Here is a 16,377-nt window from a genome sequence, read left to right on the forward strand (position 1 = left end):
AAGCCTATAAACCCTAATGAGCACCAGCTCCTCCCTCAGCGATCATTATTGCCCACCACAGTGAACAGTAACATTGTTTCAAACTTCTTCTTCCTACACCATAGTAACCCAATCACCAACACCTTTGGCCACCGTTGCAACCGCTAAACCTCCTCATCACGATGATGACCACCACGCTAGGTTGTTTTCCTCTCTTTCTCCTTCCTCTTCTCCTCCCACTCCCCGCTTGGAAAATTTTCCTTTGCATGCAAAATGCAGATTAATTAACATGGTTGTTAGGCAAGGCTAGCAACCATGTGTTTCTAGGCCGGACCCAGCCCTAAGAAAAAAATATGTTAGGCCGAGATCGGCTCAACCTAACTTGGCTGGGCTCGGCCTAGTTAGTTGGGTTGGCACAGTCTGTACATATTTAATTATAATATAGATATTATTATATTATTTTAAAAAAAAAAAAACAAAATTCAAAAATCCTTTCAAAAAAGTGTGATTCTCTCGCTTGTTTTTCTACCAATTTTGCATAATATTAGGTTATATTTACACTGTAAGATACAAATCTAGTATTAAAGTACCTGATTTTCTCTGAAAAAGTTCTTAAAAAATCTACCTTAAACCTTAGAAAAGACCAACAATTAGAAACCCGGCATAAAAAAACAATCAAACAACAATGCAGCTTACCTTAGGTAGGGTGCATTAGGGGTGATGCGTCTTTTCCTTGCATAACCAGTTCCTTACTCGGAGTTGTGTAAACTATAGGTTCTTAGTTGACCAACTCCTGAACCTTAATCATAATTTTATGATTAAATCCAAAAACCCTTCTCAACACACACACACACCCCTCATCAAGAGGCATGATACAAACCTTGTCGTCATACAATGTTGTGCACGCCCCACGACAACAGTCCTGGTAACTATAATTACTCCTTTGGCCAAAATTATCACCATATCGTTACCGTCTAAACTCATAATTTCATTGTTGTCCAAAATGTTCCTTATGTCCCACAAACACATCTTTAAAATCAACAACACTCATGTCCATATTATCATCCATAAACTCATCCACATTAGTGTTAACTCCCCTCACAGCCCTCCTAATATTAAACTCTCTTCACTCAGGCCTATTTTGATCTCCATCATGATCATTAGCACATTTCCTCTCTAACTTATCTAACCTATCTCTAAAATTATTGGCCATCTGATCCATCTATTGATTCATAATGCGTAATTGATTTACAATTTCATTATCTCTTCTCTGTGGTGCCATGTTATTGCTTGCCTCCAATATTTTTGAATATAAAAACTGGTTAGTTGACAAGAAATATATATATCGCACCCACTCCCTCACATGTTTACTCTCCTCTCATGTTTCACTCAAATATAGGCTTTTCACTCAAATACGTTTCTTATGTCTTTTTCCTCTCGTCTCACCTTTTTTTGGCTCTTATGGAATTGATTTCAACACCAAATATAACAACCTCAGCAGTGTATCCAAATATGTGTATATGACTTAAAAGGCAATAAAAATACAAAAGCAAGCAAATATAAAACTATGATTATAATTTTGTGAGTAACAAACAAATTTATATTAAAAATGGATGTTTTTGAAGATGCGAAAGAAAACATATGCAAAGGTTATAAAAAAATTTAAATGACACCTAAATATATCAATTATGATTTTATTATACTATCAAAATTGAAAAATAACAAAAGCGTAACAAGTTTTAATTACTAACACAAATTAGACCCATTACAACAAGTTCCAATTTTGAATTTTGTTCCTATAGAAAATGAACTCTAAATGAATTCAAATTTTATATGGAGAGCGATTAGCACCTGAAAACCTATTATGTAAAGTTTGAGAATACTATGGATTTATTTTACCTGAAAATTCCCTTATAATACGAATCTGACATGTTATGACAGGTTTTAATCTCAATCTTGGTTACTATAGAAAATGATCTCCAAATGAGATAAAATTTTATATGGGTGTGATTAGGACTCATAGGACTAGTATATAAAATTTATGAATTTTCTAAATTGTTTTGGTCCAAATTCCCCATTGTTTATCTACTGTGACAGATTACAAAAGTGACTTTTAGATGTTCCTTTCCTTTTTATTTTGACTTTTTATGCTACTGATATAATATAAGACATCAATAAACTAAAATAACACTTTTTTTTTTTTAAGGAACCCTAGATGCAAAATACTAAGCTTTAGAAATGAAATAATCAAAAACCGAATAAAAGACATTTAAAGCCAAGGAAGCCAAAATTAACAAGAAGAAAATAAAGGATATGACCTGATTTCAAAACCAGCTCTAATACCAATGATGCAGACCTCTAGTACCAATCTCTTATTCTTTATAACATATATATAAAAAAATTAAACAACAAACCAATGTTATAAAAATTATTCTCTATAAGAAGGAATGATATTGACCTCTCGATCACATGGTTAAGCAACTCCAACAAAGTAAATAACAACCTGAAAAGCTAAAAATCAGGTTTAATAGAACTCTGATCAAGAGGTAACCCTGTACATAAGAACCAAAGGTATTGAAAAAAGACTTGGACCCAGATATAACCTTGTATCTAAGATTTCTAATCATGTGAAAGACGCCACGAAGCCATTTAATTTTTTATAAGTTAATGTATGATTAAAGAAAGGTTGTCTTTCCAAAAAAAAAAACTCTTGTTAATTCTTCAACTTGTTGCTGAGATTTGCAACTCAAAAAAACATAATATAGTCTCATCTAACTAACCCTAATAGACCGCTTTTAGGTTGCTAGCTAATGAGTCTAAACTAGTAATTAACTAACATAAGTTCAATAATAAAATAAACCCCTAAATAATGTTTAATGGGCTAGAACAAACTCAAATTAAAAAAATAACTATTCCATATTAAATAAATAAATAAATAAAATAGGATAATAAAAACAAATTCTTCATACTAATTCTTCTATGTAGCCTGAATCTCTAATTTTTGTATATTTTTGACAGATTTCAGTCCTGACTTTAAATACATTGTTTTCTCTTGTCTGGATGATGTACAAAATACCATATATGGTTGGAAAGCTTTAGATTTCTATTTTCCAATCCAGCTTGAATAGCATCAAAATTCTACCTATAGTTTCATATATGTTCCAAACCGTACACAAAGGTCTAGTCTAGTAGATTTAACAAGATTTGTTTAGTAACTCTGACCCTCTGAAATGATATGTTCCATACTATAATTTCATATGTCTAGTATCTCCCTGTAAAATTATAGCTCGATTTAAGGCCAAATTCATTTGACTTTGTTCATATCAAGGAATATATAAATTTTGACACAAGTAAAATAAGAGTTTTAAAAATGCAATAGTTGTTATGAATGTTTAAAACTTTTTTGGAATGTTTTTTTTTTATATTGATAATTATGAAAGTTAATTTTAACATAACTTTTATTTTTAAAAAATTATTTTATTTAATACGTATATTTTTTCATTTAAAAAGACAACTCTTTTTTAAATAATATCTTAACAAACATAATTTTTCTTTCGCCCTTACAATTTAACACTACCAGAAATTCGCTTAACAGCAACGAAATCATCGACGAAATATTTATGTTGGTAATTTGAGGTCGAAATTCTCGACAGAATTTTTCCGTCCATAATTCGGTCGGTAATTACTGACAGACTACAACCGTCGGTAATTACCGACCGAATTACGGACAGAAAGTTTGGAATTAAGAAAAAAAAAAAGGGCGGGTTGTTGAGGTGGAGGTTTTGGTGAGTGATTTTTCCGACAGAATCACCGACGGATTCAAAACGGATGACCTGTACGGGTGATGGGATCGGTTCACCGTCAAAAATACCGATGGACTCACCTACAAATTCGAAACGGGTGACCCGTACGGGTGACGGGGCCGGTTCACCGTCAAAAATATCGATAGAATCACCAAAGGATTTGAAATGACAGATCTTTATGGGTGACGTGACCGGTTCACCATCAACAATACCGACAGAATCAATGAGGGATTTTAAAAGCAGGTCCGTGCGGTGACGTGTCTATTTTCCTGTCAGAATAGCCGACGGAGTCACCAACGGGTTTATTCCATCGGTGAATCTGTCGGAGAAAGTTAATATATGGCCTCTCTGCCGACTCTCTTCTCCCCCATTTCTCCTTCTTCTTCCTAATCCTAACTCTCCTCATTTGCAAATAACCAGCCCCCCCTCGCACCCAAACAAAATTCTTCCTCATCTCAGCACTACAAGTTGTATTTCTTGAAGTTTTGTGATCACAGGATCCGTGTTCTGATTTACCGATGGGTTTTATCAATTTTTGTAAGTAATTCTATTTTTTAAAATTTTAACATTTAAATGTCAATTTTATTGGTTTTTTAGTATATGTATTTTTGTTAGTAGATGTACATGTTTTATTGTTATTTCTCAAACAAACTTGTAGTATATGAATGTATAATTTTATACCTGTTATGGTTTGTTTTAGATTTTGTAAGATTTTATTTGTTTGTAAATTGTTAAAACTTTGTGGAATTACCGAATTACATGTTCTGTTTTGAAATAATTAATAGCTTGCTTAATGGGTCCTTTTTAATTTTTATCAATGGTACTGTAGAGTGGTAATTTTTGTTAATTTATATATATTAATTTGTATGGACGTTGATAAATGATAATGAATATTTAATATTTATGAGAAGTTGTGATTGGTTTGTTGGATAATCTCGAGGTAAAGTAATATTTTTGCAAGTTTATTTACCTAACTTAGTTAATTAATACATGATGTCATCATAATTTTATAGAGGTTCGATAGAAGTCATGGATGATCGTTCATGCATGTATCTAGATTCACCCCAAGGATTGCGGAGAATGGATTATTATAATAGGGTTCAGGGTTTTATTAATTTCAAAACATCTATTCCCAGAAATTTTACTAGAGGCGGTATTAGGTGTCCTTTCAGGAAGTGTCAAAATAAAAAGTATCTGCATCTAGATGTTGTAATGATGCATCTTTTACATAAAGGGTTTATGGAGGATTACCAGTGTTGGTATGCACATGGAGAGGTATTTGTTAGTAATAAGAGAATGGGAGAAACGATGGTTGGGTCAACTTCTAGTGCTAGCAACGTGCATGAAGCGACAAATGACAACACTAATCCTTACAGAAATATGGTTATGGATGCAATGAGAATGAATCAAGGTAATGTCAGTCAATGTCCAATTGTAGAAGAAGAACCTAATGCAGAGGCAGCTAGGTTTTTTGATTTGTTGAAAGATTTTGACGAACCATTATGGGATGGCTGCACAAACCACAGTAAATTATCGGTCGTGGCATAGGTGTTCACCATCAAGTCAGATCACAGGTTAAGTGAGGTCGGGTATGACAAAATTATTGGGCAAGAAGCATTTTACCTGAAAGGAACAGGCTTAAAGAGAACTTCTATGCTGCGAAGTCCATGATGAAACCCCTCGGTTTAGGATATCAGAAAATTGACATGTGCCCTAACTTGTGCATGTTATACTACATTGAAAATGCTGAGATGACCGAGTGCATGACATGCGGGCATTCCTGTTACAAACCCAAAACTGGCAGGGGAAAGACTTTAGTGACATATAAAAAACATAGATATTTCCTGATCACACCTATACTGCAGAGGTTATTCATGTCACCAAGGATTGTTGAGCACATGATATGGCACGAAACACATGATGCGGTTGATGGTGTGATGGTACATCCTTCTAATGGCGAAGCGTGGAAACGCTTTAACAGTGTGTATCCTGACTTTTCAACTAAATCAAGGAATGTTCGTCATGGGTTGTGTACAGATGGATTCAACCCATTTGGGTCATTTGCTGCTCCCTATTCTTGTTGGCCGGTCATACTCATAGTTTATAACTTGCCACCGGGAATGTGTATAAGGCTGGAGTTCATGTTTTTATCTACTGTCATACCCGGTCCAAGCAGCCCGGGGTGAAATATAGATGTTTGTCTTCGACCGTTGATTGATGAGCTGGCGCAGTTGTGGTCCTCCGGAGCTCTAACTTATGATATATCGAGGAAAAAAAATTTCCTTATGAGGGTAGCTTTGATGTGGACTATCAATGATTTTCCAGCATATGGAATGCTTTCTGATTGGAGCACGCATGAGAAACTCACATGTCCATACTGCATGGAAAATAATAAGGCATTCACGCTAGCAAACGGAGGTAAAGCTTCTTTTTTTTACTGTCATTGTCGCTTCTTGCCACTTAATCACAGGTTCAGAAAGAACATAAAAGATTTCTTTGTTGGCAGAGTTGAAAAAGATGTTGCATCCCCGCGTTTTTCTGGTGAAGAATTGTATCATGTTGTATCAGAGTACGGTGACATTGTGTTTGGCCTTCAATCAGGTAAGCAAAAGTTTCCTGGTTTTGGTTTGACCCATAATTAGGTAAAGCGAAGTATCTTTTGGGAGCTTCCTTATTGGAAGACCAATCTTCTTCACCATAACCTTGACGTCATACACATCAAAAAGAACGTGTTTGAGAATATTTTCAACACCGTCATGGATATGAAGGGGAAGACAAAGGACAACATCAAGGCTAGATTGGATATAACTTTATACTATAACCATAAAAATATGGAGTTGGTTTATGAGGAGTCACGAGTCGCAAAACCAAGGGCAAGCTTCGTGTTAGAGAAAAACGCACAACTGCTAGTCTATAAATGGCTTAAGAGTCTGCGTTTTCTGAATGGACATGCATCGAACATATTAAGGCTTGTTAACATAGAGGACTGCAGATTGTATGGAATGAAGAGTCATGACTGCCACGTGTTTATGCAAACACTCATCCCATTAGCATTTTGTGATTTGTTGCCAAAGGGAATATGGGATACACTAACGGAGATCAATCATTTCTTCAAAGATATATACTCCAGCAAGTTGAATGTTGAGCACATTGAGAGGCTTCAAATGAATATCATTGAGACACTATGCAAACTTGAGATGATATTCCCTCCTTCATTTTTTGACTCAATGGAGCATCTCCCTATACATCTATCATTTGAGGCAAAAGCTGGAGGACCGGTCCAGTATAGATGGATGTACCCATTCGAACGGTTAGATATTACAGTTGCAATGGAATTCATATCTAAAAGTATTTTATATGTTTTTCTTAATTGGAAATACTTGAATTGTAATTCAATGCAGGTACTTGTTTAATCTCAAGAAAAAGGTTAAGAACAAGGCGCATGTTGAGGCTTCGATATCTGAGGTCTATATTGTTGAAGAGATCTCAACATTTATCTCGTACTATTTCGAACCTCATTTGAGAACAAGAATCAATCGCGTTCCATGGCATGATGATGGCGGTGAAATGCCTTCCAGTGGGAACTTCTCAATATTCTCCAATATTGGACGACCCACAACTAAAAATGTTGTAAGAGGAAGATAATTGTCGAAAATAGAATTCAAACAAGCACATAACTATGTTCTATTTAACTGTGATGAGCTGAGACCATTTATTCAGTAAGTTTATATATGTGTAATACTAATTAAACTTTATCAGTAATATACTGCTAATTATATATTGTGATATCATACACTTATTATCACTTGCAGGCAACATCGATAATATTTGCTCTCCAATAACTCGTAGCTGACCGAATCCCAGATCTTTCAATTACAAGATGAACAATTTGCCACATAGTTCAGAACACATGTAAGCACTATCACAAACTCATTCTAACTTGCAAAATTATTGTACGTATGCATGTCATTACGAGATTCTCGTTCATTTACCGTTTATTGATGTACATTACATATATACAAGGTTTATCAAATGGTAAGGAGTGCGTCTAAGTCATTGTCTTCACTAAGCCTTGGGCCTGAAAGAAAAGTTAAGTGCTACAACAGGTATTTTGTCAAAGGATATGTTTTCCATACTGAAGAATACAGGCAAGGAAGAAAGACATACAACTATGGTGTTTGTGTTAAGGGATCCACAAGTAGTGAGTTAGAAGTTGACTACTATGGTAGATTAGAGGAGGTCGTCGAACTACAATAGCATAGCGAGCAGAATAAAGTATTTTTATTCAAATGCTATTGGTATGACACGATGGACAGAGGAATCAGAGTTGATCCGCACCATGGTCTGGTCGAAATCAACTCAAAAGCTAGACTCCGCAACATAAACGATGTCTTTGTTTTTGCAAAGCAATGTCAACAAGTTTATTACACATACACCCCTTCATTTAGAAAGGATCGATCAAGAGTTGATTGGTTGTTCATTTTAAAAACAAAACCACGGGGTCGTGTCAAGGTTGTTCAGGATGAGAATGAAGACACAAGTGTGCGAGATGAAGTCTTTCAAGTTAGTGAGTTGGTTAAACCATATCGAGTTGCTCCTTTGATTGAATTGGAAGAAAATTCAAATTTTCGTGTTCTCGATGATAGTCTTGTTGATATTGACGCAGAGGAGTTGAATGTTGTTCTGAGCTCTAGCGGACAAGTAAATGTCGATGAAGAAGATGATATCCATATTAAAGATTGCGATGAAGGTGATGACAATTCAATTGATGAGGAAGAAGAAGAAAATTCCGACTAACTACAATTCTTTGCTGTATGTAAAACCCTTTTTTTCATGTAATTTAGATTATGGATGATATATTTTGTAACACAAAATATTTACTATTTAAGCACTATTGTTATTGTTTTATGCGATGGACAGTTTATCATTTAAGTTTTTGCAGGAAAGTAAATAGGCAATACAAATACAACCTTTCCTTTAACATGCAAACTTACCAACGACAATACCAATGGCCTCACATCTGTCGGTATCTCACAGAGAGTTCGCAAATAATTATGCGAAATGCCACATTCATTGACACCGGTACCAATGGATTCATCGACATAAATACCGACGACCTCACATCCGTCGATATCTCACAAAGAGTTCACAAATAATTACACAAAATGCCACAATCACCGACGTCCTTACCGACGGATTCATGTTCGTCGACATCTCACAGAGAGTTCGGAAATAATTACGCGAAATGCCACCATCACCGAAGAACTTACCGATGTAATTATGTTCGTCGACATCTCACAGAGAGTTTGGAAATAATTATACAAAATGCCACAATCACCGACGAACTCACTGACATCGTTATGTCCATCGACATCTCATAAAGAGTTCGGAAATAATTACTCAAAATGCCACAATCACCGACGACCTCACTAACATATATATTAATCGGTAATTTGTTGGTGGGCAAATTTTACCGATAAAAATACCAATGAAATGTTCGAATTCCAAATGGTCTTCATTGAATGAGCTTCTGACCGAGTCAGAGTACTGATGGAATTACCGATGGATCGCGAAAAATATGGAGGTTAATTAAAAATTTCGGTGCGAAATTAAAAAATTGTTGATGGATTTTTAGCACGTTACCGATGAATTTAATTTAAATAATAATAATTTTTTATTGCCGTCTGTGAATTCGTCGGTAAAACTGCCCTATAAGTTCTTGCGGCCACCTTTTTTTATTCATTTTTTCTTCTCCTCCGTTTCTCACCTTAGAATTTTGATTTTTTTCCTCTCAAATCTTCAAGCTTTGTTGAATCTCTAGAAAGCTTGGTTGTGAATCTTCATCACATTAAAAGGTATGTGTTTTTTTCTATTTCATTTCATTTTATTTTATTTTATTTATAGTTATTTTTATTCTTTTTATGTTTTTTTTTTGTTATATTTTTTTGTAATGTAGATAAAGTTTTTGTTTCAACACATTATTAAGGTATGCATATTTCTTCCCTAAAGTCTATAGTTTGTTTTTTTTTTTTGAATTTATTGAATATTTTTTATTGTTGTATTGGCATAATTGTTATTAGTTAATTTGTTGAATATTTGTTGTTAATGTTGAATTTACCTTAGAATTAGTAATTGCATATGTTGGAATAATTAGTAATATTACTATATTATTGCATGATTTGTGTTTAATTATTTCCATTGTTTTTAATTGTTAGTTTATAATTTTTTTTTAATTTATTGAATATATTTTATTGTTGTATTGACATAATTATTGAATAATTTGTTGAATTATAATTGTTAATGTTGAATTTACCTTAGAATTAGTAATTGGATATGTTGGAATAATTAGTAATTTTTTTATATTATTGCATGATTTGTGTTTAATTGTTTCCATTGATTTTAATTGTTAGGCTATAATTCGTTTTTATATTATTGCATGATTTGTGTTTAATTGTTTCCATTGATTTTAATTGTTAGGCTATAATTCTTTTTTAATTTATTGAATATATTTTATTGTTGTATTGGGATAATTATTTAATAACTTGTTGACTTAATATTGTTAATGTTGAATTTACCTTAGAATTAGTAATTGAATATGTTAGAAGAATTATTAATTTTACTCTATTATTGCATGATTTGTGTTTAATTGTTTCTATTTATTTTGAATTTATTGTTTTGTTGTATTGGCATAATTATTGAATAATTTGTTGAATTGTAATTGTTAATATTGAATTTACCTTAGGATTAGTAATTGAATATGTTGGAATAATTAGTATAGATTGGGTCAATTGGTTGTGGCTATTGTTAATATTTGCAAGTTTGTGGATTTGGGTAGTATCTAGTATAGGGGAGGTGCTGCCGAATTTTTTAGATGAGCAGAATGAAAACCAGAGCTTCACGTCCTGTCGCATCAAGTTCGTCTAGCAGCGAGGATGATATTTTCTTAGGTGCCTCTCAAGAAGAGGCACCTACACCACTTGCGCCGTCAACCGATGTTGCCTCTTCCAGCGCTGTTTCACAGCACAAAAGCGGCGTGCCTTCGCAGCGTAATCAATTTACCCGCAAGTACGAGGCACAGTGGAAGGACTATCTTTCAATGTAAGTTTGTTAAGGTTTTAGTTTTTTTTTTTAAAAAAAAAACAAATTTAAAACATAATTTATGAAGTAATCACTATTTAATTAATTTCACTTCTTTTCAGGTTCGCAAACATTGAGGTTGTCCAAGTAATATCATCGGCGTTTAAATCGTCAATGGAGATTTCATTGTTTCAATGGAGTCAGATATTCAGGCATCCTGAATGGATGCCTCAAATCAATGCATGGTTTTGCCTCAAATCAATGCATGGTTTTCCAGATTTCAGGTTCGTGTTAATATATAATTTTCAGCTTATTTCTAATAAATTCTTAATATAATTGTAAATAAATTATTAACATTTTAAAAAATTATTTTTTTATACACAGAATCGATTATGTTGGGACGGGGAACATAACACTGTTGTAAGGAGGGTGTGAGAAAATCACGTAGCAACTAGGTAACATAAAAAACAATACAACTTTTTTTTTTTACAAAAAAATTTATGTTTCAAAATGTAATTTTCGCTTGCGTGAAGTAGGTTGCTTGATTTTTGGTACGAAGCCCAAAAAAAGGCAAAAAAAACTGCAAGGGATAAGGGATTCCAAGGCTGGATTGATGTTGCGGTTTGGAGGGATTTCAAACCAATATACATCCTGGAAGATATATGACCGCACTATCTTCAGCACGTGACGTCTGAGTGGTTCACACGACGCTTACAGTCCGGTGCTGGCAACCGGAATTGGCCAATTCATGGCTCGATGACAACGCACATCGGAGACTCCGTTCCGTTTGTTGCATATGTGAAACGGATGGTAAGATTAATTTAAATGAAATATATCGTTCAATTAATTTGTTGTTAATAAATTTTTTTCATTATAGGCTATGTCTCTTGGACATGAGCCGAGCCCTATGGAGCTGTTTGTGGAGATGCATGTGCGGAGTTAAGACTGCCAAAAGGGAGCACAACAGTTCGTTGACAGCCGTGCTCAACATTTTGTGGTATGTTTGTTCAACCATTTTATTTTGTAAGTTATTATTATGTTTATTGAATTGAATATGATGATTACTTTTTTTTATTTTCAGGAAACCTCTAATAATCGGTTGAGGGAGAGATACGAGGACGATCATTTGACCCATCAGGAATTCGATCCGGATTTGTGGATGGAGGCTGGATCGTCAGGTGGACCCGATAAAAATTGGGTTTACAGGCTCTCCAACACTACGGCCAACAACTTGCGGTCGGCTCGTAGTGCTTCAACCGTCAGGAGCTCCCAATCAGTATCGAGCTCCCAATCTAAGGAGTTTGTGGCCTTGCAGCAACCCACGGCTCTGCTCACCGAAAAGTACGACCACCTATCAAAGGCGTACACACAACTCAAAGAACAACAAAGAGTGGCATCTGAACAACACAGAGCGGAGTCTGAACGACAAAAAGCGGCCTATGAAGAGCTTCGTGAAATGGTCATGAACATGGCACAAGGTGGAACATGTGCGCCAAATCCTTTTTGGCCAAATAACCGCCAGCCTCCTCCTCCTCCTTTATATTAATTTTTAATAAACATTATTTACATTTAAAATTTCGTTTAATGTTTTTTTGAAACACATTCATTTTGAAATGAATATTATTTATCTTTATTTTTTTTTGTTTTTGATGCTTAATATAAATTTTATTTGCATAATTGGTTTTTATTACCATTAATTTATATCATTTTAATGTATTCTAAATAATTTTTAAAAAAACAAATTAAAAAAAAAATTACAAAGAACTTTATCGATAGACTACATCCGTCGGTATTTGACAGTGGCTGCCACCATCACCGATGAATATCCAGACGGATACATTCGGTCGGTATTCCATACACTCACCGATAGCGTTACCGATGAAAATAATCCATCAGCATTTGACAGTAGCTGCCAAATGTACCGATGAATTTACAAACGGATGTATTCGATCGGTATTTCAAACCCTCACCGACAACTTTACCGACGGATATGGGCCGTCGGTCATACACTATATCACCGATGGAGTATTTTCCGTCGGTATATTTCAAGCGGGAAACTTTTTTTTTGGCGCGTAATTTCCGTCTGTAAAACCGTCGGGAAATGTTTTTTTTTGTATTTCCAACCGATATAGCGACGAAATGTGAAATCACCGACAAAAGATAATCCGACGGGCATATTCCGTCGGAAATGTAGTCGGTAAATAGGTTACCAATGACTCTCAGTCACACACCGATGGAATATTTCTGTCGGTAACACTATGAAATCTTGTAGTGTCATGAGAGACCAATAATATAATAAGCAAAAACATGTAATTAAGAATATATTGAAAGCAATTATTAATATACATACATACATACATACACATATATATATATATGTATGTATGTATGTATGTATGTATGTATGTATTATGTATTATGTATTATGTATATATGTATATATATAATCAACTATTTTATTTAAATTCCTATTTGATAATAATAATAATAATAATAATAATAATAATAATAATAGAACTCTTAAGGTATAATTATGATGATGCTCATTAAAGATTCATGATAACCAACTAATTAAAATTTAAATGATCAAATACAAATTGGTTTAAAATAGTGATAAATATTATTTTTAGTTGAAAATATATTAAAATAATTATTTTTAAAAATTTTATTTTTAACATCAACATCAACATTTAATGAATAATAATTCAAGTGATATGTGAAACACTATAATCTAAGGAAGGGCCCTTGGATTTTCTCCAAGGAGAAGTCATTTTTAACATGTGGGGTAAAGTTCATTTATTAAGATTAGGCTGCCTTGTTAACATAACCACACCATGTATCGAGCTACCGTTGTGTGCCCATGGACACAACAAAATGGTAATAGGGTTGGGACCCAAATGAGTTAGTGACTCGTATTTGGTTTGGTTGTCACTGTTGGAGTCCACTGCAACTACTACCAAACCCCCACCCCCCTCCAACCCACAACCCACAACACACACACACACACACACACACACACACACACATATATATATATATATATATAATCACTCAAGAAAACCAATTTTTGACCCCATCAATTTAAGGAAGAACTCTTCATTTAGAATTAGCTCCTAAAATTTAGAGGTAAAGTGAAAAGTAAAATGGAAGAAAGGGAAAGTACAATAATTTTATTAACGTGAGCTTCCCTTTGAAGCATTTTTAACTTTATTCGGACACATTATTTTATTAATAGTTAAGGCATGAGAATAATACAATAAAAAGAGATAATTATAAGGTCTCCTTAAGGTCTTTTAAAAAAAAGAATTAAGGTCTCCTTAAAGTCTCAGCTACTAGCTAGGTATAGGCCTTAGCTAAATATCGGGACAGGATAAATATGGGCCTTAAGATTTAGACAAGTGAGCAATGAAAACCATTTGTGATTTTTAGTTCCTCAAAATATTAAAGACAAAACCATATCGACTAAGATAACTCAGCAATATAATATTGCAATAGATCATCATGCAATAGATTGAGACACAAAGAGGCACTGTTTAGCCCTGGATTGCTGCCTCATAGTATCTCTAATAAGATTATTATATCCCTACCAACCAATCTAGAGCGAAAGCTGTGACAGGAATATGTTTAATCATACAGAGAGGGGCAAAATGGTGACACCCAAGCTATTCTTGAGAGGTTGGTAATGGCAGCCAGGGAAAGCTAGCTAGAAGATAAGGGGAAAATGAATAGAGAAACTGGTTAAAAAGAAGGATCGATCGTAGGGGTTGCGTGGTACTATAGGAAGGGACCCCATTGCACCATAGGGTCTTGCAGGGTGTCCCATTTCCTTTATGGGTCCATCCCTCTCCCTCTCTCTCTCTCTCTCTCTCTCTTTCAATGCTTTTAAGTGTAGTATGAGTCATTGGGAAATGATGTAACGAAGGGCAAGCAAGCCCTTGCTCATCAAGTATATGTAGCTAGCTTTTCATGAAATAATGTGCAATACTCCCTCTTAGCTCCCCCTTTGTCTTGGTAATTCTGATAGTACCCTCGTTTTCTCTCCTCTTTCAGAGCTCAGATTTCATTCTCTTCTGCAGAAAAAACCAGGCGTCGCTTCTCATTGATTCTTCTCCGCCTGTAACTGATCCACCCCGTAGTGCCACATCCTATCTCTGTCTTTGCTCCATAACAACAATCTTCAGGAGCTTGTGCTCTCTTTTGTCTCAAAACACTGACCGTGGCTACTAATTTCTCCTCCACTTCACTACTATTTTGCTCACTACATGCTTACAGCTTAAGTATATCCATCATTCCCTCATTTAGCACATACTTACCCTTCAAATAAAAATAAATAAAAAGAATAATCACCCCACTTTATTTTTTCTGAAAAAAAAAATGAGTGATCATCATCAACAAAATTCGGAGACGGAAAGTAGCTCAACAAACTCCTTGTCACCAGCCTCACCCTCTTCACCCTTATCTAACTGTACCCAATCAAAGAAACCTCTACAAGACCAAGATATCTCTCCTTCTAAGAAAATAAAAAGGATAAGAGACTCAAACAAGCATCCAGTCTATCGTGGAGTTCGCATGAGGAACTGGGGCAAATGGGTGTCAGAAATTCGTGAGCCACGCAAAAAATCTCGCATTTGGTTAGGCACTTTTCCTACACCAGAAATGGCAGCGCGTGCGCATGATGTCGCTGCTTTAAGCATCAAAGGAAACCCAGCTATTCTTAATTTCCCCGAACTCGCCAATTACTTACCTCGACCAGCTTCACTTGCTCCTCGTGATGTTCAAGCAGCCGCTGCTAAAGCTGCTCAAATGGACAAGTTTGACCAAAAATCTGAAACAGCAACCACAACATCTCCATCGTCTTCTTCGACATCTTCTTTGACATCACTTGTTTCTTTGATGGAATTGTCGTCTCAAGAGGAAGAGCTCTGTGAGATTGTTGAGTTGCCAAGTCTTGAAACGAGTTACGATGAGTTGAGCACTGATTTTGTTTACTTTGACTCGATTGATGAGTGGATGTATCCTCCGCCATGGATGCAAAGCATGGAAAATCACTGTTGTGGAGGCGGCGGCGGGTGTGCTTGTGATGATTTTACATTGCCGAATGAGAGTACTGTTTTATGGGATTATTAGTGTTTTTTTTACCTTCTTTTAATAAATGTGAGTTTGTACATGTATCTGAGTGTGTTAGTTCTTTCTTAATTTCTCTCTGTTTCTTTGTCTTGTTTTTTTATATATATCTTATGAAGGTTTTTAGCCCTTCTTGTTTTTCTTTGAAGGGTTAAAAGTTGTCTTCTTTCTTCTTTTTGGTGTCTGTGTTTTCTGCTCCTGTTGTTATGTAACATTATGACCTCTTTGAATGAATCTAACTGTACAGTTTTTGGAAAGAGGGAAAAATGTGTGATAAATTCCTTTGGTTTTAGTTGCCGAAAACACATTAAAGACTTGGTAGCCTTGTGTGTGTGGAATTTTTATCCTTTTTAGCAAAGAAAGAATCTAGAATGGTGGCCATCATTTCTGGATC

General features: G+C 34.8%; 1 protein-coding gene across 1 annotated transcript; it reads left to right on the top strand.

Moving 5' to 3' along the window:
* The first annotated feature begins 14,730 nt into the window (after positions 1-14,730).
* On the top strand, positions 14,731-16,131 carry LOC118053680 (ethylene-responsive transcription factor TINY). Its single transcript, XM_035065004.2, has one exon. It carries the CDS (start codon positions 15,234-15,236, stop codon positions 15,984-15,986), a length of 753 nt encoding a protein of 250 aa, XP_034920895.1. The 5' UTR covers positions 14,731-15,233; the 3' UTR covers positions 15,987-16,131.
* Positions 16,132-16,377: the final 246 nt, after the last annotated feature.

This window comes from Populus alba, chromosome 18 (assembly GCF_005239225.2).
Source record: "Populus alba chromosome 18, ASM523922v2, whole genome shotgun sequence".
NCBI classification, from domain to species: domain Eukaryota; kingdom Viridiplantae; phylum Streptophyta; class Magnoliopsida; order Malpighiales; family Salicaceae; genus Populus; species Populus alba.

What these genes read in the sequence shown, in the direction of transcription:
- LOC118053680 (XM_035065004.2), top strand. Translation starts at nt 15,234, where the DNA reads ATGAGTGATCATCATCAACAAAATTCGGAGACGGAAAGTAGCTCAACA.